Genomic DNA, 23,761 nt, shown 5'->3' with positions numbered 1-23,761 from the left:
TTACTGATATTGAGCAACACATCGAATGGAAAAACCTCCTGCTTCCGTGTGACAACCAGAGAATCCAGACATGATGGTTGCAGAAGAAGTTAGTAAAACTTAAACACCATGGGTATGCTCAGGAGCCATTGGTAGCATAGGTGAAGTTGTGACATTATAACAAAATGCATTATGCTGCAGAAGTTAGCAAGCTAACCAGCTAGCCAGGGCCCATACTCTAATGGGAAAAATGCCTGGTCTGCTGATAGGACCCTAACCCTAACCCACCCTGACAGCAGCAGAAACACGGCAGTGCTGCCAACAACAGCGTACATTTAACATGAATCATCCAACAACCAACCAGCATCACAAAACACTGCATAAGCTACAAACCCTCAGCACTGCCTGATACCTGTGTCCAGGTGAGAGGACAGTCTATCCAATGTGTGCTTCCTGGACAACAACAAACACATCGAAACTTTAAAGAATGCACAGAGACATCTGCGTCTTCAAAGACACACAGTGACTGCAGCTCAGCTCGGCCCTTTTTTATGCTGAAAGGTGAAGCTTCGTGGGTCTTTACAACAGAATCAGAATGACTTTATTTATCCCCAGACAATAGAAGATAACTTGAAGTATGAAATAGAAATATATAATAAATATCTAAATACCTAGACAGCATTTAAATCCCTCAGGTGTATCTAAAGAACATATTTACTGCTGTATAAAAACCTTTAAGAGCAGGACATGAATGAACCAGTGTGAATGTGTCTGTGAGTTCAGTAGTTTGATGGAGACAGGCAGGAATGACTTCCTGTGTCTCTCAGTGGTGCATCATGGGAGTCGGAGTCTGTTGCTGGACGAGCTCCTGTAGCTGGTCAGCACAGTGTGGAGCGGGTGAGAGGGACGGTCCAGTATGGTCTTTGTTTTGGACACATCAACTTAATAATAGTTCCTAGTTGCTCTTCATCACTGGTTGGGACAGAGGACCATTAAATTCACACTTCTGCTTTTTTATGACTATAAAATTTAGATTGTTGCACACATACATGCTTCATCATAATTAAAGCAGCTTCTGAATTTCAAGGTGATTTAACAGAAACAGCAGTGATGTTCCTAGAAAGGCCGCATGGTTAATAAGTAAATCTACAAGAATGTTTATGATACATGTGCATGAATGAACAGAAGGGGGGGGGGGGGGCAGACCACTTCTATCACACAACACACTCACTTCCTGTTTCAGTGGAAGGGTGTCGTCCCAGAAATCACATCTGTACACTGTTATTTTGTGTTTTATTATTTGTGTTGTATTTGTTTACATTTTTCCAGGTACACAGAGAACTGGGACGTAGCAACAATTACACACAAGGACACACAAATGATTTTAGTATCTATGTTTTCATAACAGATCCTAGAAACAGGTCATTTTTCTTAAGTGCAGCAGATTCCTCCTGAAGACGGATGAAGTGAGGATAATGAAACTTCACTGAATCTACAGCAGAATGAATCCTTCCAGGATCCACACGTAAACACAGAAACGACGTTCAAACTGATGCAAGACTTTTACACATTCAGACTTTTCATCCAGGAAGTTTAAACACGGCTCTTTGTTTCCACGGCTTTGTATCAGAGTTCTGCAGGTGAGCTGAAGAGAAGCTACTGCTGCTCTGGTCTGGCTGTAAGTGTGTGTGTGTGTGTGTGTGTGTGAGGACATCTGTGTGTGTGTGTGTCCAAGCTGATTTCAAGCTTTAAATCATTTGAATATTAGAACGTCAGCCAGCATTCCACCAATGAAAAATGTCCTCTTTGCGTAAGAGAACCCTCTCCCGAGTGCTAAAAGAGAACAACTGTGAAGGAAAGAGGAGGATGGCAAAGTAAAAAGTCGGCCAGGAAAACTGAGAGAAGAGGGGGAGACGCTGTAAAGCCTGAACTGGGCTCGTAACCGCCTGTGCGAGTGAAGTAAGCTGCAATTACAACTTAATTAAAACTCCAATTTAGGCCAAGACAGAGTGAATTAGCGAGACAGTGAACGGTCAGCTAAGTGTGCACAAATGTGAGTGAGCATGGGTATACACAGATGCAGAATTCCTCTGGTTTTCAGGAGAGTGTTAAATAACCCGACAAGCCCACAGCGTTAAAACGAGATAGAAGGGAGAGGGAGAGGGGGCTCTGAGGCTGGCAGACAAAGTGGCTGCAGCCCACATAATGTAATCCAGCTTCCTAGAGCTACCGCTCACTTGTCAAGGCTAAGGTCAAATGCCTGACATAATCAAGACACAACAAAGACATCGCTATCAGTCGCTGCACTGTATCCTTCCATCCACTGTGAACTGGCCGCGTGTTTAAGTACACCAGGATTATTCTGATCTCGCACCCGGTGTGAAAGGGAAATTACGCAATTGCATCTATGACACAGTGACGTATGTAAACCACAACAGCTGGTGCATGCTCACACACACACACACAGACACACACACATCCCATTTTAGCCTCCCACGCCTGGTTGTAATGGCAGTAAATATCTGAGACATGACAAATGGAATACTTCACATTTAAGGTGACATTTGTGTGCCGTTTCTAAACAGGTAATCCATCACTGCTGACAACAGATGGATTCAAGTCAATGATAATGATATCTGTGTGTGATGATTTGTGATTTGTGAGGACAAAAAAACACAAGCAGCACGATCAACGCTGAGTAAGAGATATCACCGTGGGGAGTATGTGCATCTACATCTCTCTTCCCTCTTATCCCGTCCTTAAAAGATCTTCCCTCCTGTTGTAAAAAGCCTGTTTCTCTCTCTCTCTAACTCTACTGTTCTGCCACTCTTATGTTTCTCTGAAGTGGATGAAAGAGGGAGAGATACAGATAGAGGGAGGGGGAGGCATGGAGATACAAAGGAGGGGAGGGTATGAGCGTATGTGGGGGAGGGTAGCACTGCGAGCTCTGGCAGAGATACTTGTGACGCACTATCACACACACACACTTGTGCTGTGGCATTCAGGGAACCATGGAGGGTGAGGTGGTGGAGGGGTGAGGAGATAATGCAGCTCAGGAGAACAGCGTTTGTCTGGGCCCACAGAGAGAATCCTGCCGCCACTTTCAAGTCAAACCTGGATGTTGACAGCAGGAAGGAAGAAGGGACGAACACGCTCGGATCTGATGTGTGAACAGACATGTATGTTGTTTAAAGAGACTTTTAGATAAAAAAACAACTGTTCAAACACATTCCCTGTCTCAGACACACACACAGAGGGCTTCCTGTCCTTTGCCTGTAACTGTGGGTGGAGACGGGTAGAAACAGGAAGGAAGTCCAATCTGAACTTCCTCCAGCAGTCGGACCCACCCCAACGACACAGCATGGTGAGTTATCTTTTAGGACCCACACCCACTCGTACACACGCACCCCCCAAAGTTTCTTACCAATAGTGCGGCGTAGTTCCTCACACTGGCTGATGTGCGGGAGTTTTAGCATCTCCTTCCATTTCTTGCTGCGACCATTCCTCTTCCCTCCTCCACCTGAGAGACACACAGAGACGTCTCCATGAGCACATCAATCAGGACATTGTCTCTAACAGCGCACACCCCAGTGGCATTTTCAACACAAGAATAAAGAAGACATCCCCTCCTGTGTGTGTGTGTGTGTGTGACCAGGCATGTTGGCCTTGCTGTGACCTGCTGTGAGGCAGAGACAGCTGGTTCATCTCACCAGTCACCTCCAAGCATCATGACCGAGCATGTGGTGAAGAATGTTGACAGCTTTAAAGATCATGTGGCACACACACATCTGACACTCACACACAGTAGAGATTAAACATTAGTCAAACATAACTATCATTTACAGATTATCTCCAACACACACACACACACACACACAGTGGTGGTTTTGCAGTCGGTAGATGACCCCTGATGTGAGGGGTGAACGAACTCTAGGCACAACTGCACTCTTCATGGTAACTCCCTGTTTTACTGAAAAGCTCATTCCAGCAGCAGCAGGGGTGTGTGTGTGTGTGTGTGTGTGTGTGTGTGTGTGTGTGTGTGTGTGTGTGTGTGTGTCATATGACCTACAACTTTACAGATTAAAGTAGAACTCATGCAATAATCACACAGTATAAAGCACATGTAAAAACATCAAACATTAAGGGTCACAACACTGTAACCTGTAAAACATCCCAAATATGAGCTGATCATTTCTCAGCTGGTCTGTTATACATACTGACTCTGCATCAAACTAAATGTGCTTTGTAATGTTTGTAACAAAAACCATCAATACTGTAATCATTGGTGGTTCATACCACATAACCACCTCATGCCCTTCTTTCTTTCTTTCTTTCACACTCACCTTTCATTTCCTTTAACTCTGCACTGTCCAGTAAAAATATGTTTATTTTTGTAAGAATATTACCGCAACATCAAAGTCTACAGTGGTCAGTGAGAGGTCCTCTCAGTGTGTGTTCACACTTAGTATGAAATCAGTGTTACTTGAATTACTTACCAATAATGAGGAAGTGACAGTATGAAGGCAAAGAGGTAGTAACAACAACAACAACACCAGAACAGGTCAGAAACAAACCCATGTCATGTGTAATCTATCTAAGGAAATACCACTCCTAAAACTCCTCAGGGTTCTTAGCTTTAATTTGTGTAACAGGAAATTAGTGAGGGGTGACAGTCAGCTGACTTTACTACTGAGTTGACAAACCAGCCTGAGCTCATCAAGACTTGCAGACTGAAAGTTTGGCGACAACAGAGGGAATTCCTCTGCCCCCAAGTTACACCAGCTGGTCCAGCAGCGACATGTGACAGCTTTACACAAACACATGCAGGGGGTCACTGCAGTCAAGCTCCTGCGAAGCGTGTTTGTACAGTGCGAATGACAAGAGCAGTAAAAATATACATATATTTATATACGTCCCATCAAAAAAGACACTTTTCTGCAGTAACTGTGTCACAACATGAGCAGGAAAACAGGACCGATCGGAGCAGCTCTCATGTTGTTGAGGACAGGTATGCTGACAGACCTGTTGTAGGACTGCAGGGCATACACACACACACACACACACACACAGAAATGTACTCTTGTTGCAGGGGAAGAGTGAAGACACAAGAGAAGGAGGGAAGCAAAGACAAATGTGTGAGTTACAGTAAATGTTGGACCGCCTGATGATGGCCAGTTGCACCTGGCAGGTTGTTCTGCAAGAGCCAAAAAAAACGAGATGATTGATGAGTATGGTGGAACCAGCGCCACGAAAAAAGCAACAAATTGTCAGAGATTAACTTCTTCCGTGTCAGTGGTTTATACTGTGAGAAGGAAATGTAAGTGTTTGTGCAAGAGGTGCCAATAAAGGCTGGAAGTGAAGGCCTGCATGCTGCACAGATGACACCAGGGCTGAAACCGTGGCAGTATGGAACGCTGAGGATAGACCGACAAGAAAAGAAAGACAGAGTGTGTGTGTGTGTGTGTGTGTGTGTGTGTGTGTACATGCTTGTCGGAGCCGACTGGGCCACCCCGCCCTGTTTAATGTCACTCTGACGTCAAAGCCATGTGTGCAGGCCCTTAATGCAGACAGGATGGAGCGAGTATTTATTTAACTTTGGTTCTCCCCGCCGAGAGAACGGGGCCCTCCATAAACACCGACTTCAGAGCAACTTCTCGCTCATTCATAGCCAACACTGAGGTCATCACGCAGAGTCCTTGGGACGGGGCCGGTGCAATGTGCAACAAGCGACGAGACTTTACAAATGTCAAAACATGAGACAGCAAGGATGCACATTCCTTTCCTTAAAAGCTTCACAGACGGCCACAGGGTCACCGTGGTCGCGCACAAGTAAGACATGTAGCATGTCACCAGCGTCCCTGCTTTCATCTCCCCCCTTCTCCGTTTCCCCCTCATGTTTCCTGTCACTCGCTACTGTCCACCGTCCAACCAGAGCAAAGACGGATGAACAACAGACAGTTTAAAGCAACTTGTGTAACCGACGTCTTCCTCGCTGATAATCGATATCGACCTGCCACATCCTTAACTACCACTGCTGTCACTTTTATATGATCCGTTTTGTTTACAGCCGGTCTGCCTCCACTTTCAAGTCTGACCAGTTAGACACACTTCTGAGCAAAGAGAGCGTGTGTGTGTGTGTCTGTGTGTGTCTGTCTGTGTGTGTGTGTGTGTCTGTGTGTGTGTACATTGTGAGAATTTCATGTTTGTTTTCATGACTGTGCAGTGAGCTATGGCTGCTTTGATGACCACACATTGATGGGTCCTCTCCTGTCCCTCTGCTTTGTCTCCCAGCCTGTGACCAGTGGCGGTCCCCACATGCTCCTAACACACGTGCAGGCCAAATGTAGTCCAACACCATCCCAAATATGCCCCTCTTCCCTTCACCATCTCCCCCATTCTTCTCTCTCTCTCTCATGTCAGAGGCGGAGGCAGACTGCAGGCCACGCAGCAGGTGGTTTTATCTCATCAGGCTGACCACAGACAGATTTTCACAAATTCATACTTCAAATTTATATTTCACTATAACACCAGTTCAAACAGAGTTCACAGCTTCTTTCATATCAAGAAGTTAAAGTGGAAAAACAAACCGCAAAAATCCCACTGTGATGAACAGAGCAAGGCTCCGTGCATATCATTTACAGCTTTAAACCGCTCAGAGTTAAGAAAACTGGAGAAACTATGCAAAGACTCATAAATGTGTCAGGAGGGAATTTTTCACATATACTGATCAGCTGATAAATAACATCAAATACATTTCTGAGGTAACATAAACACACATGTCTTCAATAAAATCAATGAATTATCTACAAATACACGTTCCATTCATACATATTTCTGCAATTAGGAACTGGATAAAAGCTAAATGTTTTTCTTTATATCTCATTTAAAACTTGAACATATAGGTGACCATAGGTTTATTTTGCAGAAAACCCACAAACAGCAAAATGGACAATTAAATACAAAGAGAATGGAAAAAACTGATTATATTCTTTTATGCTGAAGTTCACCACCACTGTCATCATGTGACTATATGAGGGATGTAAAGCAATCACTGGCAACTTTCTCTGTTGATTCCCAGCTTCTTCAGATGTTACCGCGAACACGGAGCAGCGCTGCTGTCTTCACAACCCGTCTTTATTTTGAACCGCCATATGGGAAGAGCTGCTTGCCCATCTGATGAACACATATCACACGCTGACACTTGGAATAACAGCCACAAGGCCAGAGCATCCAGCTCGTCTGTGACAGTGACAGGCCGACGGCAGCCAGTGTTTACATCCTCACACAATATGCTCTGCGCACTTCACACACTGACACAGACAGACTGACGAGCAGAAAAACTGCTCAAAACCCCAACATGCAGGTCACAGATCAGAGCTGCTGAAGAAAAACAAGCCAGCCTGCTGTGAAGTAACTCCACCACACATACAAGTGTTTTACTAACATTCAAAACGCTGATAAAACTGTTGACCGGGATATTTTTGGCCAAGGTAATCATACCCTGAATATTTTCCCCGGACTCCCGCCCCGCTCCAACATACTGTGGAGAAGGGATCGGACGGCGGCGGTACTCTCCCAAAAACTTAAATGGTAGGAAGTGAGCGAGGGTCACGCATAGTTTAGACCCATTGTAATACGAGCATGCGCACGCACATAGGCACAATGGAGGCCGACCATGATAAATGAATGGCCTGCTGCTTTCACATACAGTGTGTGATTGGCTGGTGCATGCCCCTGATAAGGAAAACATTAGCTGTGAGTATCTGTGTTGCCTATTCAAAGCAAAGGCCCGGTGTTTGTGTAAGGTAATCCCTCCATATACTCACACTGAAAGACACACATCAGCTGAGAGGAGAGGAGAAACATGTGAATGTCAGGCAGCACGGCTCTCCCCTCTAATCCTCACATGCTCCGGCTTCAGCCTCTCGCTGCCCTCCCCATATAAAACTGTTTTCTCTTCTTGTTATGCCTTCATTAATTCTTTATGGCCTGGACTCTCTCTCTCTCTCGCTCGCCCTTCCTCCATATGGCTCTGACAGAAAGCATGGGTCACGTGCAAATCTGTGCACCACATTACAACATCAGAGTACATTCCAGGACAGGAAAGGGCCGGTGGTGGGTCTCACATGAGGTAGGACATGTACTTATTCACATGAGCAAAACAGACACACACACACACACACACGGTGCACACAAACATCCATGCTCATTCCAGCAGCGTGCGGCGGTGTTTTGCAAGACCTTTCCTTCCTCTGCCCCATCTCTCTCTCTGTGTTGCTGGAGATATTCCATTAAATGGAGCCGAGGCGTGCTTGAAAACTGACCCTTGTTTTCACAGAGTCTTGGGGGAGAAAGGGAGGAGGGGGAGGGAGGGAGAGGGAACACACTGTGAGACTAAACTTGAGCAAGACACTGACTGACTTCATGTGAGGACAAACCCAGAGGTTAATCATCTATGAGTTATTTACAGCTGTCTGTCAAACCAAGGGCCTCTTGGATTATTTCACAGTCAAAGAGAAAGAACAGAAACACACAAAACGCAGCTGCCAGGCCCTTGATAGTGGGACGCACAGTACAGATTACACCTTGGAGATTATCTCTGATAAGACAAGTGATACTTGAAGGCATAAAATTTACCAAGGGCAGACGGCAGGCAACATTTTTTCCTTAAAAAACCTGATAAAACATGAAGGACCTTTGACATAGAAGACTCATAAAAACTCCTGATGTAAAGCATAACGCTGTCTTACTTATTTACATTGTTAAAAGCAGGCTGACAGCTGCTTTCTCATGGGAAGAATGCCCATTCAACATTTAATAAGGCAGCTGGTACACCATCCTTATGATGCTCACAGAGTGCTTTAAAAAGTGCCTCTTCATGCTTACTCAGCCTGCCAAGAAACTCTGCTAATAAACTATCCCAGTAGCCACCCAGCTAAGTCGCTGCTGCTAGTGCCGTGCAGCAGAGCCTTGAGTACGCAGCGCAGTGCGTCCCGGTCCCCACACAGCCCATTTGTGGGTGCAGTAACTGTAAAACGAAGCCCACATCAAGGGACAGTCACAAAGCTACGTGTTTTATGAGCCTCAGCTGGAGGAAACACCCCAGAGTGATGACAACAAGTGTTAGCCCAGCGACGACCACAGAGCTAATAAAGCTACGCTGGCTCACGTCACAGAAAAACCCTCACAAGTGGTGTGAAAGGACCTGCTGCAGTCTACGGTGTGAAGAAGGGAGGGGAGAACAGAGAGGACACACAGGGTGCCTACACCTACAACAGCAGTGTATCCAGTTCCACCTGTGCTGTCCGTTTAATCAAAGGCAGGATTAAAGTTTCCTGTGTTTCTTGGAGGAACGTGAGAACCGGACCGTCCACATTCCTTCCTCCTCCTGAAAACAGCAGGAATGATGAACAAGATCCAGTGATTCCATCTGATTCCAGGAAGTTTTAACACGAGAGGGAAAAATGTTCCGTCACTCCTCACATGAACTTAAAAACTGTTAGAAACGTCAGTTGTCTAACTTGGGGCAAATAGAATTGCTTCTTGGCACCAACATGTTTCCCTCCCTGCTTGGATTTAGGTTCAGGAGGAGGCACACACCACCTCCACCTTCAAGATTTGACATAAAACCTGCCAAAGCTTATGGTTCGTCTGAGCCATAGTGTGTGAGGGCCAGCAGTCCTACGGTCATATGGTAGGTATGGATACAGGAGCAGGCTGCAGCTTGCTGCTACCTCCTCTTCTCCTTCTGTTGCTCAGCCACTCGGCTGGCACAGCTGTTAAAATACATATACTGTATATAATACTATATATTTTGGGAAAGACCAAGACATTTCTCTGATGTTTCAAAACCTTAAAACAAGAAGGACAGAATGATGCACACTACTGGGGAAGTACCACTTACAAAAACACATTGAGAATAAATATGGTTACACAGCCTCCAAATATTTTGCATTGAGGTGGAAACAGTAAAACAGCCACAACAAGCACAAACAAAAAGCCAACACTGGGCTGTGGACAGGTTCAGTCAAAGTAAAGAAACATGTTCCTTAGTCTATAATATTCAGTAGCCAATCAGAGGCAAGCACACCTGTAGGCAGGCACAAGTTGAGACGTGTTGGTGTAATGACTCTCAGTGCCCTGAGGGGGAGACAAACAATCTGCACTGTTGCTTTAAGAGCTGAGAGTAAAGTCAGTGAAGGATATACAACACCAATTAAAGGTCGGGGAGGAGGTTTTAAAACTCAGTGAGAGTCACTCAGATTTAAAGTAAACACACGCCCCTTTCTCTCGGAGCTCACCCTGAAGCCACGCCTCCAATCACATGGACGCATCACCTGAAGACGAGCTGCGGTCTGTGACTTCGGCCATCATGCACGTACCTCTCTGGTGCACAGAGCAGGAAGAGAGTGACAACCAGCCAATACTCCTACAGGGTCCACCCGGAGGATTGATGATGTTTTTATGTTTTATAGCTTCAGATGATTCATATTCTTCATTTAATGAGAAACTGCCGAACTAATCGGCTGCTATCAGATTGTAAAGAGAAGTTACACTAATTTAACAAAAAGTGCATCAGAAGGAAACCTCCTACCCGACCTTTAAACACAGAGACAGCACCTCAGACCTGATATATAAAGAAAAACCAGGCCAGTAAACATCATTTCAGCCACACGCATTTCTATTCATAATCTACAGCTGAATGTAACATATAAACACCAGAACTCAAAGGGCATTCTGGGAAATGTAGTCCATCTCCGACATCAAATTTATACAATAAGAAGACCTCACAGAGGTCATATATACTCGGACATATTGCCCTAAACCACCTGATTATGGCCCGCCCACAAAGGTCTGCTGGGAGGCAGATCTGAGGCGGTCAACATTCACTCAGGAGTCTGTGGTTCAAGTCCCCCTGACACTGCGAGCTGTTTCATTTTCACTCAAAGCTGGGGGTAGGCAGTAAAACATGTTAGGGAAAGATCACAAAAATCACATTTTTAGTTACCATGGTGATGAGTCCCTGCCCTTATAAACTGTATTCAAACACTGAACTATCAATCTCATGTTGTATTTTTTTCTGTTAAGGAGATTCCACTGTATTATAAGTTATATAAACTATGAAGTGTATGTAACTGTAGGAGTTTTATGAGAAACGGATCAACAAAGCCCCTGAAACGCAGTCATGACAGATCAATGTAAAGGGCGCCGGGTATTTTACGGCAGAAGAGTAAACATCATTTTTCCTCAGCACACTTCACACAACCATCTGCTCCACTTTGATAGGCCGCTCTGCCAACTCAGGTGCTGCAAACTATTGTAAACAGAGACGTCTGCAGGACAGACTACGATAAAAACGGCCTCTGAATGTGGTTCTGACTGCAAGTTTCCTGCCAATACACACATTCATATGTGTCAGACATCTAATGGGATTCTGTTGTTTACGGGTAAATATTGAATATGGGCAGGTAGCTGTGTGAACAGGATTTAGACTGTCAATACAATTAGCGAAGAGATAGCGCTGATGCTGTAGTGAACGGGAAGCACGCTGCTATGTTGAAAATAACTCCCAAATTCTTGGCTAAGAGTTTAAATCCACAAAACTGCAGGCTGCAACTGTGCCAGACGTTATCCTCTTCTCACAGAAACACCACGAAAACATCCTGCAAACTGTCTACATGCTGTAAGTGATGCTCGTTTTTCCTTTCTGCGTTTTATATTAAATGTATATGTGAAATCCACATAGTCAGGGAGCGCCTGTGCAGTGTCATCTCAAACCACTTCCTTTGACGTGTGTCACTTCAACTGTGGCAGACCGGGCAACACCCTGCCATAACCCTTCCCTCGCTCTGTGTCTGTCTGGCCACCCAGATTTAAAACACCCAGGTGTGTCAAAGACGACTATGAAAACACACAGTTTCTTGGCACAAGAGAAAACTGCCAACATGTAAAATATGACTGTGTGTGCGCGGTGCGTCACTTCCGCTCTCCACAGTGAGGATTTTGTTGATGTTGCTCAAGGACACATCAGCAGGGTAAACTCCTGCTGACTCAGGGGCTTGAATCCATCCGAAAACGTGCCTCCATGCAGGCTCTGTTGTGTGCACTACAGCCTGAAGGTGACCACAGACACACACAGAAGCTTTGTTTGTTTGGGGTTTGTGCGTTTACTCTGCAACTGATGACACTGCTGATAACTGTCACTGAGACAAACGCTCTGAACACCCACCTGTGGAAAGACGATTTAAGTTCTAATTAATCTCATGTGCACCATGAAGGGATAATCTGGGAGCCATTAGCTGTTAATCTGTGTGATAATTAACACGATCGTAGGCAGAAACATAAAGCACTGTACACATCGCGTTTGTGGCAGCAGCTGGTGTTTTAGTCAAATCAAATGAAAGCTAAAGCTGCAGTGAGCTCACGCTGAGGCCTCTTCTCAATACATTCTATTCACAAAATGCAATGATTTGAAAATTATTCAAAACTTAGATTTGAATAAACGCAGCACATATGAAGGCAAAGTTGTTTTTTTAAAAACAGCAGCAAAATGCTTGAAAAAAGTCGGATCAGCTGTAAAAAAAAAAGTTTGGAAAAGTTGTGTAAAGCTTGATCGAAACACCTGGTGGAATATTGTACGTTTATATACTTATTTATTAATGCGGTCGCCTAGCAACACGTCAGTAACATGACTGGGTATAACAAGCAAACATGAGGGGTTTGCTGCTCTGTTTCATCAATTTAAGAAAAAAAACCTGGAAACTACTGCATGGGCTCTGGAACACCTCAGAAAACCTGTGGGTGCAACCTCAGGACCAAGCTGTCCTGATGAATCAAATCAGACATTCTGCTGCATCCTACAGGTGAAAGTGGAACTTTTCAAAATGAAGCATCAACGGGCATTAGTCTGAGAGAGAGAGAGAGAGAGAGAGAGAGAGGTTAATGCTGAACACAGACTTCAGGGCATCAGGGAAGGTTTGGCTTGTTGCTGCAGCACAGTGCTAAAACACATTGTGCATGTGTTACAGCAGCAGCTTGGAGCAGGAACATAAGACAAAGGAAGCCCTGAACTGTGGATGCATGTATGAGCCATCCAGGAAAAACATTTCAAACTACTGAGTGTTTCAGAAGAAGCCAACGTTCTCCGACTTGTTAAAAACCTGATGCATCAGTCTGACATCCATGTGCGTCCAACTCCTAATGCAGTGACCTGCACAGCTCACCGTGGACCTGCATCTGTGCACAATAACCTGACGGGACACTCGCCTGAGCACCATTTAACGGCAGTGAGAGGAGAGCCTGGTGCTTCCTGAGGAGCAACTGCTGCTCTGAAATGGATTCAGCGCTGCTGTGAATAATCCATTTCACAGCAGTGTTGGCGTTTTTTTAGTCCTGAGCTGAAACGCATTCTGAATATAATGTAAACTGTAAGCAGGCAGGGAAGGCCTCACACACACACACACTGAACAATCCTCCTTCATCTTCTGATGTCTTGTCTGTGTGGATGAGTGGGAATGGTGGAGCAGTAATTACACCTTTCCTCTCTCTCCTCACACCCACCCTGCGCCCACTCACCGCTCTGCCATCTCCTGGAAAACAGATGGAGCACTCGCCTCTTCTCCACCTCCAGGTGAAGCTGCTGCTGCGGGATCACCGGCCCACTGAGCAGCGTGCACAGCCGGGGGGGCCTGGGTGCATGGCCTCTGTATCTGAAAGCCCACACCACGATCCTTCCTCCTATTAGTCCACAAGCAGCGGCCCTGCAGCGGCTGCGTCAAACACCACTTTACCTTCATAATTAGGCTCCGTGGGCGCGCGCACACACACACACACCTACAATGACAGGTAAGACGGCGCGGACGCCTCACTGCGCAGCTGTATTTCTCCTCCACCGTGGACACATCCGAACATTTCCTCGGTAAATATATAAACACATCCACCGACCGCTGCTGGAGGATTCTCAGCCCGTAACAACGCGATGCTGCGAGCACACAACAGAAAAACATCCCTGCGCTGTTCATGAGCTGAGGCCTCACTAACCTGCCCGGTACATCTGTGTGTGTGTGTGTGTGTGTGTGTGTGTGTGTGTGTGTGTGTCGTTAGTGTATACAAACAGCTGCTTTCTGTGGAATATGGAGACAAAGCGCTGCGCAGGGATGGAGACAGAGGAAGCATAAAATCCAAAGGAGGAGGAGGAGGAGGAGGAAGAGGAGCGCAGGCTCGTCCGTGGCCGTGCCGTTAAAACACACACACACACACACACACACGCACACACACACACACACACACACACACACACACACACAGCATATTATCCGCCGTTCGGATGGACTCACCTTCTCTCGCCTTCAGGAGAACCGTGTTGGCCACGATATTTTCAATCTCCATGGTCAGAATGTGGATCCCGAGCAGTCGCGACACATCTCACTCCGCGGAAAAAGACGAGTGTGTTTTTTTAAATCAAACGTGCCGACGACGGTGAGGCTGCTGCACGCGCACGGGGCGGACGCGGCACTGGCGCATAGTAGGACTTCACCAGCGGCCGTGGCTCCTCTCCATTGCAAGATGTTTGATCAGACACCTACCCGCGGAGCTGTGTGATTACGACTGGGCTCGTTAGCATTCACAGCCTCCCTCCCTCTCTGCCAGCCTTCCTTCCTGCTTCAGCTCCCTCCTCCTCTTCCTCCTCTTCCTCCTCCTCCTCCTCCTCGCCCCTCCTCTGCTCAACGAAGCAGCGGGAGTAGGAGGGATCAGTTTACAACCACACACTCCAGCTACATTCATGCATGCAGTTCCATGGGTTGGGATTATGGATGGTCATGCTGTTTATTGTGTGGCAGTGTTTTAATGAACGTGTGTGTGTGTGTGTGTGTGTGTGTGTGTGTCCCATGTTTCCTCCAGGCATCACATTCTCCTCACATGAAGAGTGATACTTTGGAGGAAACATGAATGAACATGTTAACTCTTCCTGGCTGTGGAACAGACGTGGTGTCAGGGACACACAGACCTCTGACAGTGGTGTGAGGGTTGTAACAACCTGCAGAAAAGAGATAACATACAGATTTCTTTCTCTCCTCCTCCTCCTCCTCCTCCTCCTCGCAGCCCGGCGTCCCTCTGATCACTTTAATCTGACTCTCTGATCTGCTGGATGCCTTCAGTGGAGCTGGTCACACACAGACAGATGCTGTGCACCCACCTGGAACTTTTCTGTTTAAAGTGATGGACAGTAAAGAGCCCTCTGTGCTTTGCTGCATCAGTCATTAACAGAGGCGCCTGAAGGTACTCGGGGTCAAAGAGGTCAAAGGTCACCTTTGTCTTCACACCTCTGCCATTTTCTTAACACAGAATATGCCGAGTTAATCAAAGAAGGACTCATTGTATGGAGGGACAGGACTCATGTTGCTTGGTCCAGATGGGCCTCATAGACTCAATGGCACCACCTTGTGGCCAACAGGCATAAATACAAAACAACATCAGAAAGTGTTGATAATTCAGCAGGTTTAACCAAATTCTGACAAACAAATAAATTACATGCATGACTAATACATCCTTTATATTAGTTTTAATAACACTGAGAGCAACGTGGGGTTAAGTGTCTCACCCAAAGACACATCAGCATGCTGCCAGGGCAGGGCATCGAACTGCCAACCTCATGGTTAGAGTACAATTGCCCCAATTCATGATTTTCATCAGGGGTAAACTTTAAACATGTTTAACTTGAAACAACATTTTCCCACCGTAGGTGTCAAATCTTTATTAATGTTATCATTTATTCAGACCTTGCAGTCGGCCTTGACCTTGATCTACTGATTAGGACACAAATGAAGGACTGTTCTTTGTTTGACTCCACTCAGACACTTTTATTTCATGTCACGCCCATTCTCTTCTTCTAAGCATTCAGGTTTTCTGAATATTCCTCAATAATAAATGTGTTTTTTTGCCACATTTTGATCATCAGTTTGTTTCAGACACTAGGTGGTGCTGTTGCTGTATAAGTGTGCACTGGCCCAGGCCTCACTGTTATAATCTGTGGTGTCAGACCGTAGTCGTTGAATTTCAACAAACTAACCACAGTAAACACTTATCTACCGCTAATATGCACATGACTCATACCGATCTACACATGTAGAGGTGGCTCTAAACATTTCATGAATTTCCAAGAATCCATTTAAAGACAAATAAAACACTGAAGAAGGTTCTTTAGTTTCCACTAATCACTTCGATTGCTCTCTATTCGGCTTCATATTTATCTTCAGCTTTAAATGGTAGGAATTCATGCTTTTCTTCAACTTCTGCCCTTTTAAAGCTTCAGATACAATTTCATCCTTAAACAATTCACAGAATAATCCTCCGCTTGCAGCATTTTCAGCGCTGAAGATCATTCAGGATGCAGGAATCTTCCTCTGGAAGAAGACGAAGACAAATGATTCACTGATGCACCTCCCTTCTGCCATGTGTGTGCAGAGTGCTGACAGAAATGTTAAAGGCGTTATGAAAGAGTGATCACATACAGTGTGCATGGGTCTGTGTACAGCACAGCTTAAATACACTGACATAAAACAGGCTCCACAATAATGCTGGCATCAGTGTTACCTTATAATATGAAACAACATTAGTGTCAGACACTCTGACACTAACGCCTGAGCTCTAACACTGAAGTGAGTCTGAGGCAGACCTGCAGGTGAAGAGATGGCCTGAAGCCCGAGCAGCACCATGGAAGGAGGAGCCGGACTCTTTCAGTTCAATGTTTATATGTTAATGCTGACAGAGAGGGGCTCTCTGGTCCATGTGTCAGTGTGTGCATTCAAATTCCAAACTTTGTTTTGAAAATAGGAATAAAATGTAATTTAGAACCTGAATCATACTGTATCCACAGTGTTTGACTGAGTGGGGCCATGATCATGTTACTGATTAACCTCATTGGCAGTGGGGCGTTCTTTTGATTTCTGTGAGCATTGTTTCCTCCATTTAACTCTGCCTGTCAATCAAACTACTGAACTCTGAACTGTAACAGTCACTCAGACACTGGACATTCACACTGCTTCATTCATGTCCTGCTCTTTACTATGTAAAGGTTTTTATACAGCAGTAAATATGTTCTTTAGATATACCTCAGGGGTTTAAATGCAGTCTAGGTATTTAGATATTTATTATATATTTCTATTTCATACTTCAAGTTATCTTTGATTTCTATTGTCTGTAACAGAAAGAATTTCCCCTCAGGGATAAATAAAGTCATTCTGGGTCACTCTGCATAAAACAAAACATTCAATAATTATAACTTTATTAATCTGTTAGAAACATGGCGAAAGACGTTTGTCTCCCTGCTGCTGCTTCCTGGTGTGTGTGTGTGTGTGTGTGTGTGTGTGTGTGTGTGTGTGTGTGTGTGTGTGTGTGTGTGTGTGTGTGTGTGTGTGTGTTTTCACGTGACTCCTCCTCAGAGAGGCAGTGCGCCTCTGAAGCAGCCAGGCACTGAAAGCCAAAGGAAACTCTGCAGTCTGAGCTCAGCACTTCCAACACTTATTTCACTTTTCACTTTGGACGCGTCTGAATATTTCCAGGATGTTTTCACTCGGGGAGAAAATGGAGTTTCTCATCGGAAACCCCTTCTCCACGCCGGTGGGTCAGAGGATCGGTGAGTCTGGAGCTTTTTTCTGGAAATGTTCCGTTTGATCAGTTTGTCAACATGTCCTGTCATCTTACACATTCAGAAACAAGTTTCATGTTTTTATACCTGCACCGCTGAGTGAACCTAAACCATCCTGATCACTTCTCGTTTTTCACACGTCAATATTTGTAATGATTAATTTGTCAGAAGCATAAAAAGAAGCATTAAACCAATGACGCAGGAGGAGGACGGACTCGTTTCCACAGTTTCGCACGTGATTGGTCGCTGAACATTAAGCGACCTCGATCTTGGCCAATTAGAACCCCGCTTTGTGTTTCCTCTCACTTCCTCAGTCACTGATGTGTTTTCATCCGGCTGCAGCTTCACACCTCATTCAACACTGTTTAATCAGTTCCTACAAGCTTTGTCACAGAGCAGCAGAACTTCCTGCTGAGAGGCAGCAGGGGGATTTTTCCTGTTTTACTCTAAAAAATGAACTTTGAAACACGCACTCTGAAAAGCCTTTGGCTGGCTGCAGACATGTGCAATCAGTGTAATCATGAAAGAAATGTTACACACCCATCACAGGCCTCCTTCCTCTTCCTCTCATCCACTTTCTCACACATGAACGTCAGTGTTACTTGTGAGGCGAACAGAAGCAGCTGACAGTCACATGAAGCGGAGGGGAAGGAGAGGAGGGCCCTGCAGGAGAAAAGCAGCAGGGTGAGGGCTGGAAGAGGTGCTGCTGGAAAGGAATGAGGGAGATTTAGACTTATGTAAACCACGGAGTGCAAAGAAGGCCGAAGGCTGGGATTGCTGAATAGTTTGGTAGAAACGTGGGTTTTAATCAGCTTATCGAGCCTCTACACACAATGAGGTGCTGACACATTCCATCTGCAGGATACTTATTCTTCATACTGTGGGTTAAAGAAGACAGAAACATCACAGTGGGAATTATCATCTGATGATGAAGTTCTACAGGTTGTCGTCAAGCTGCATTATGGGAAATGCAGTGTTCCATTTTTGTTAGTGCTTAACCACAGAAAGTTAAGATAGTGGTGGAATTTATCCAGCAGGAAACTTCAAGTGGAAGTGGATCAGACTCATAACCTCAAAATCCAAGATGGCTGCCCCACACAAAAACAGCTCTAGGCTACGCCTGCCTCCAGCCTGACCTCTGTGTGGTGCGCCTCCCAGCTCTGATGCTTTTCTTTGATGTTTTTACATTTCTTGTGTTCTGCTTCATCATGACACGTCTCCCCAAGTGAAACCAACCTGACAATGCCCTGTGTGCGACGTCCTGTTGTTGTGCAGACCTCAGGAGGTGTCTTGGTTACCGTGACATTCTCACATCACTTTTACTGTTTTATTGTGACGTCCGTTTTCTCTGCTGACAGAGCGGGCGACCAGCGGCTCTCTGCAGTCGGACGACTGGGGACTCAACATGGAGATATGTGACATCATCAATGAGACGGATGAGGGGTAGGGGTGACGCTCAATGATGATACAGCCTGATGCTCTTTTATGATTATTGCTTTAAAGGTGCAGGTTACAGGAGCAGAAACATCTGCTGCTCTTCATGATGATGAAGTGCTGTTTACTGTGTCGACGGTTTTACTGTGTCATTTCCTTTATGGTCTTGGGGTTTTTCTCTGCTCTACTCAGCAGCTGCTTGGAAACAGTGACTTACTTCAGATGAAGCATTTGTTATTTTACTGAATATCTGAATAGAAACACATGAAATCTTCATGTTGCTTTGTTTCTTTTTTGTCTGTATTGATTCAAAAAGTCAAGATGGATGACAAAGTTGTTTCCTCCCCAGGCCCAGAGATGCCATCAAAGCTATAAAGAAGAGAATAGTGGGAAACAAGAACTTCAGAGAGATCATGCTGGCTCTCACTGTAAGTCATCATCCTCGACGACTGTTCTGTCATTCACTGAGGAGCGCTCAGTGTGAGAGAGTAACTCAGAGGCCACAGTGATCCTTGTCCTGGTTGGCTGGAAGCCCAGAGGAGATGCTTTCAGACAGTGTTGACTCAGCCGCTTACGCAAGCGGTCGAGTAAACTTCCAGAGTCTCGGTGCCTGTGTTGATAACATGATTTGATGTTTTCTCCTCAGGTTCTCGAGGCCTGTGTGAAGAACTGTGGCCATCGCTTCCATGTGCTGGTGTCCCAGCAGGAGTTTATCGAAGGTGTTCTGGTTCGCTCCATTCTGCCCAAATACAACCCCCCCACTGTTCTCAGTGACAGGGTTCTCAGCCTCATACAGGTACAGCATTGGATACGTCAGGGCTTCTCTTTGCTCTGTGTTGCCTTGTTCTCAGCTCTGTACATTTGGTCTGCTTCTTTTGGTCTCAGTCGTGGGCGGATGCGTTCCGGAGCTCTCCTTCCCTGGCCGGGGTGGTGCATGTATATGATGACCTGAGGAGACGGGGCCTGGAGTTTCCCATGACAGACCTAGACGCTCTGTCCCCCATCCACACTCCAAACAGGGTGAGACTCTTTACACATTAAAGAAAAAATCACCAGACTTCAAATATCCATCTACACCCGACCTTTCTCTCAATATTTACAGAGTATACCAGACAACGGGACTCCTGAGGCGACGTCTGTCACCCCTCCTACACAACAGCCACAACCACAGGCTCCGTCCAGTGCTACCAGTCAGAACACTTCACCTCCGGTCCAGCTCAGTGAGGGACCAGTGTCACTTTCTGCTGAACAGGTACCTGTGCCTGAATCGCCTGTTGGCCCGTGGTCAGTGGCTGAAGCTGATGATGTCTGTAGCCTCACTATGAGAGAAAAACTACAGACGATCAATTAAAACAATAAGCAATTAGATTTGTTCAGATCAATTAAAACATGAATGATAACCATGAAAAGAATTTGATAGGTTGCCAAAATTCATCATTCATCATAGCTAGAAACTGTGAAACAGGTTGCCATGACAGCAACATGAATACTAACACTGTTCCTGTCTAAGAATGCTTCTTTCCTTTTAAATGTGCGTTTAATCCAGGAACAGAAGCTGCAGAGTGAGCTGTCTCTGGTGAAGGGAAACCTCATAGTGATGTCAGAAATGCTAAACGAGCTCATACCCGGACAGAGCAAACCAGACGATGCAGAGCTGCTGCATGTGAGTATCGTCTTTGACATCTTCTGTGACCCAGACTGTGACTGTGACCACTTCCTGTCATCTGTTCTGCTGAACACGTCCCCACCGCAGTGGAACACAGGGGGTTCATATGAAGGCTTACAGCACAGAGGCCATAATTACTCATCAGTAAATAAAATAAAATAACATTCTAAACTCATTTTAAAATGTTATTATAACGCTATAATGCTCTCCAAAAGATGCTATTTTCCCATTGATGGAAGGCAGACCACACTGTTTTACATCACGTCATCCTTCATAATGACTATCAGGACCACTGCCTGCTTATTGTGACATGTACAGCTCATCCTCATTCATGTCATGTGTGTCAAGAGAATAATGTCTGAGGGTAACTCCACATCTGCAGTAACTGTGAATTATGTCTTTGTCAAAGGATTCTGGGGAATGCAGTTAAACAAGTCTCGATGTAAAAATGTAGGAAGCACGATAAAGAAGAGTTGAAGAGCAGATGGTTAGATCAGTGGATGATCTGTCCCTCTCTGTCCAAGCAGCAGCTGTTCTCTGTGTGCAAGAACATGCAGACTCGAGTGGTGGAGCTCATCCCCCAGCTGATGGACGAAAGGTTTATCGAACAGCTGCTCATGATCAACGATGACCTCAACAACGCCTTCATCCGCTACGAGAGGTAGCACTTGTTTTTCTGTCTCATTCATTATAAGCATGTTGTTCTAAACATGCTGTGTTTGTGTTTTAGGTTTGACAGGCTGAACAAGGCACAGATTACAAACACACAACAGGTAAAAAGATGCATTTCTGTGTTACACTCTTCATTAAAACTGTGAATACATTTCCACATCTGTCTTTGCAGAGCTCCGCCACGAGCCTCATCAACTCCAGCCCTGAGGATTCCTCCCTCAGAGAACCTGCTGTCATCACAACAACCAGCCAACCAACAGTCAGTACCCCAGCCAACCAACAGCAAACAGCCAACCACAGTGAGTCAGCTTCGCACAGTCTGCAACTCAGACACACACACTTCCTTCTCTGTGACTTCTGTAGATGTAAACTAACTAAATGATGTGCAGCAGGAAGGCGGAGGGGAGTTAAATCTGTGATTCTGTGTTGCAGAAGATGAAGAAGAGTTTGACATGTTTGCACAAACTAGAGGCAGCTCTCTGGCAGAGCAGAGGAGAAGGTGAGTAATGTCATTTAAATGCTTTTCATCCGTCAGGATTGTCAGGCCGTGGGTTTTTCCCTCAATATAATGAAAAACTTGTTGGTGATCAGTCCGATGAAGGAACGTCTGTGCACTGATGTGTGCTCCCCTTCATGTGGACGTGAACATTAGATCTTAACTGGGGACAAACAGACACACATCATATCAACATCTGTGCTACACTTGACATTAGACAAGATTAGACGACTAGATTTGTTGTTAGATTTGTTGTTAGGTTTGCTAAAACACCAGGGTTACTTCATTTATTTTCACGTTTAATTATTTAATTGTAAAGACAGACTGTGTCCAGGGCCTCGTGGAAAATAACTGGATAATCATCTAATGTGTGGGAAATTCTTTGGAAATGCTTTTGACGTACAGAAACAATGAAAATGTCTGATAGAGCACAGTTAACACATTAGTTACTGTGGTGTTTCACTCGAAGAACTTGGGGAAAATTCCTACAAAGCAGAAGTTTATCAAAGTATTTCCAGTACTGCTGTGAGACAGAAAACTGGTGAGAGATGTGTCTGCAGAAGCTCAGAGACACTAGTGAATGATTTAACCCAGTCTGAAGACGGTCATTAGAGTCTTGCACAGGAGACCAAGAAAAACACGTCTGCAGGAAAGACGCCTCCGAGCCAGACTGAGGTGAGCTAAGGACAGGCTGGGGACAGGCTGGGGACAGAGTACACAGACAGGACGTGGGTCATTAGGTCAGGTGAAACCCCTCATTTTGACTGGTTAGAAATGTTGTTAAATGTCTGTGCTCTGTTAGACATCATGTGGATATTTGACAGTGTCTCTGGTATAATTTGAGCTGGCGGTGTGTGAGTGTCTCCTATGTGTGTGTCCAGTGTCAAATATGAGGACCCGGGGGCTGTGGAGGGCCTCGCCGGAGCCCTGGACACCAGGTTGCAGGTCACAGGAGGGGTGTGTATCACACAGTAACACACACACAGAGGTAAATGACTGAATGACCTATTACTCATCACATCTCTCCCTTAGGTGGCGCCGGCGAAACACTCATTGCAGAATGACATTGACAAATGGTTGTCATGTGACATGGTAATAAAACAAACATACATGCTGTTTGTTGTGTTTGTGTGTCACAAAAGCATGACGTAATCTTTCTGTTTGATAAAGCAGGAAGAGCAGTCGTCAGTGTGTGAGGGAGTGTCCAGCGAAGGTGTGTTGTTGTTGCTGTTTGACCGTACAGATAATATTTTGTGTGCGTGACATGTTTTTCTTTGTGCCTCTGTCAGAGTTTGATAAATTTCTGGAGGAGCGGGCGAAGGCGGCGGACCACAACAGTCAGACGGTCCGTAACATCCCGTCTACGACGCCCAGGCAACCGCCGCCACAGTCCGCCCGGCAACAGGACAGGTCACATGACCAGCTTTTTTCACTTTGAGTGCAAAGACAGCATCATACTGAGATAAACACAGACATACACACACTGTGCCAGGCCAGGTTTCCTCTGAAAGTACACACACGCACAAAACCCTGAAACCTGACGCTTCACAGCGGCTGCCTGATCAACCGATGAACGCTGTGTTTCTGAGAAGTCTGCTGTTTGTTTATGTGACTTTTATTTAAGGTGTAATATATTAATATGAATGTAAACATATTAAGTATAATGCAAAAAGATATATTTGATATTACAAATATGTGCCTTTCACACGGAGAAGCTGATTCTGTGTGGACAGAAATAAACGGGGCATCGTCCCCTAAACATCTTCCTCTGTTCTCTTCCTACATGTTTTCTGACAAATGTTCCCATGATGATAACACACGTGCCCAAAATTAGCACACAAAATAATCCACAGTAATCCTGGCAATC

General features: G+C 45.3%; 2 protein-coding genes across 5 annotated transcripts in view; one reads left to right on the top strand and one right to left on the bottom strand.

Annotated features, from left to right (window-relative positions):
* Positions 1-14,649, bottom strand: part of grk4 (G protein-coupled receptor kinase 4) — a 35,767-nt gene extending 21,118 nt beyond the window's left edge. The window contains exons 1-2 of one of the 3 annotated variants that reach the window (XM_028400760.1): positions 14,316-14,649; positions 3,404-3,499 (exon numbers count right to left, since the gene is read on the bottom strand). In XM_028400760.1, the coding sequence (XP_028256561.1) occupies positions 3,404-3,499; positions 14,316-14,367 (148 nt within the window). In that variant the 5' untranslated portion in view covers positions 14,368-14,649. Of the gene's footprint in view, positions 1-3,403; positions 3,500-7,805; positions 8,018-14,315 lie in introns of those variants that run through there. The other 2 variants (XM_028400676.1, XM_028400844.1) reach the window with 2 other exon arrangements.
* Positions 14,650-17,410: 2,761 nt separating this feature from the next.
* LOC114437212 (target of Myb protein 1) lies at positions 17,411-23,657 on the top strand. 2 transcript variants are annotated; one of them, XM_028407764.1, is made up of 15 exons: positions 17,411-17,614; positions 18,985-19,069; positions 19,410-19,488; positions 19,707-19,856; positions 19,946-20,080; positions 20,163-20,312; positions 20,607-20,723; positions 21,254-21,387; positions 21,457-21,499; positions 21,571-21,697; positions 21,831-21,897; positions 22,776-22,851; positions 22,927-22,986; positions 23,068-23,107; positions 23,184-23,657. In XM_028407764.1, the coding sequence occupies exons 1-15, from the start codon at positions 17,542-17,544 to the stop codon at positions 23,330-23,332; spliced, it is 1,485 nt and encodes a 494-aa protein (XP_028263565.1). In that variant the 5' UTR covers positions 17,411-17,541; the 3' UTR covers positions 23,333-23,657. The 2 variants fall into 2 exon arrangements, with proteins under 2 accessions (XP_028263565.1, XP_028263556.1); XM_028407755.1 differs by having other exon boundaries at positions 23,065-23,107.
* Positions 23,658-23,761: the final 104 nt, after the last annotated feature.

Source organism: Parambassis ranga, chromosome 1 (genome assembly GCF_900634625.1).
Source record: "Parambassis ranga chromosome 1, fParRan2.1, whole genome shotgun sequence".
NCBI lineage: Eukaryota > Metazoa > Chordata > Actinopteri > Ambassidae > Parambassis > Parambassis ranga.
The sequence above is the reverse complement of the archived record's forward strand: the minus strand, read 5'-3'. Positions and strand labels throughout refer to the sequence as shown.

Bases quoted from the DNA above. Each gene is read 5' to 3' on its own strand.
- LOC114437212 (XM_028407755.1), top strand. From the start codon at position 17,542: ATGTTTTCACTCGGGGAGAAAATGGAGTTTCTCATCGGAAACCCCTTC. The intron at 17,615-18,984 runs GTGAGTCTGGAG...CTCTGCTGACAG, and splicing joins GCCGGTGGGTCAGAGGATCG to AGCGGGCGACCAGCGGCTCT. The intron at 19,489-19,706 runs GTAAGTCATCAT...TTTTCTCCTCAG, and splicing joins AGATCATGCTGGCTCTCACT to GTTCTCGAGGCCTGTGTGAA.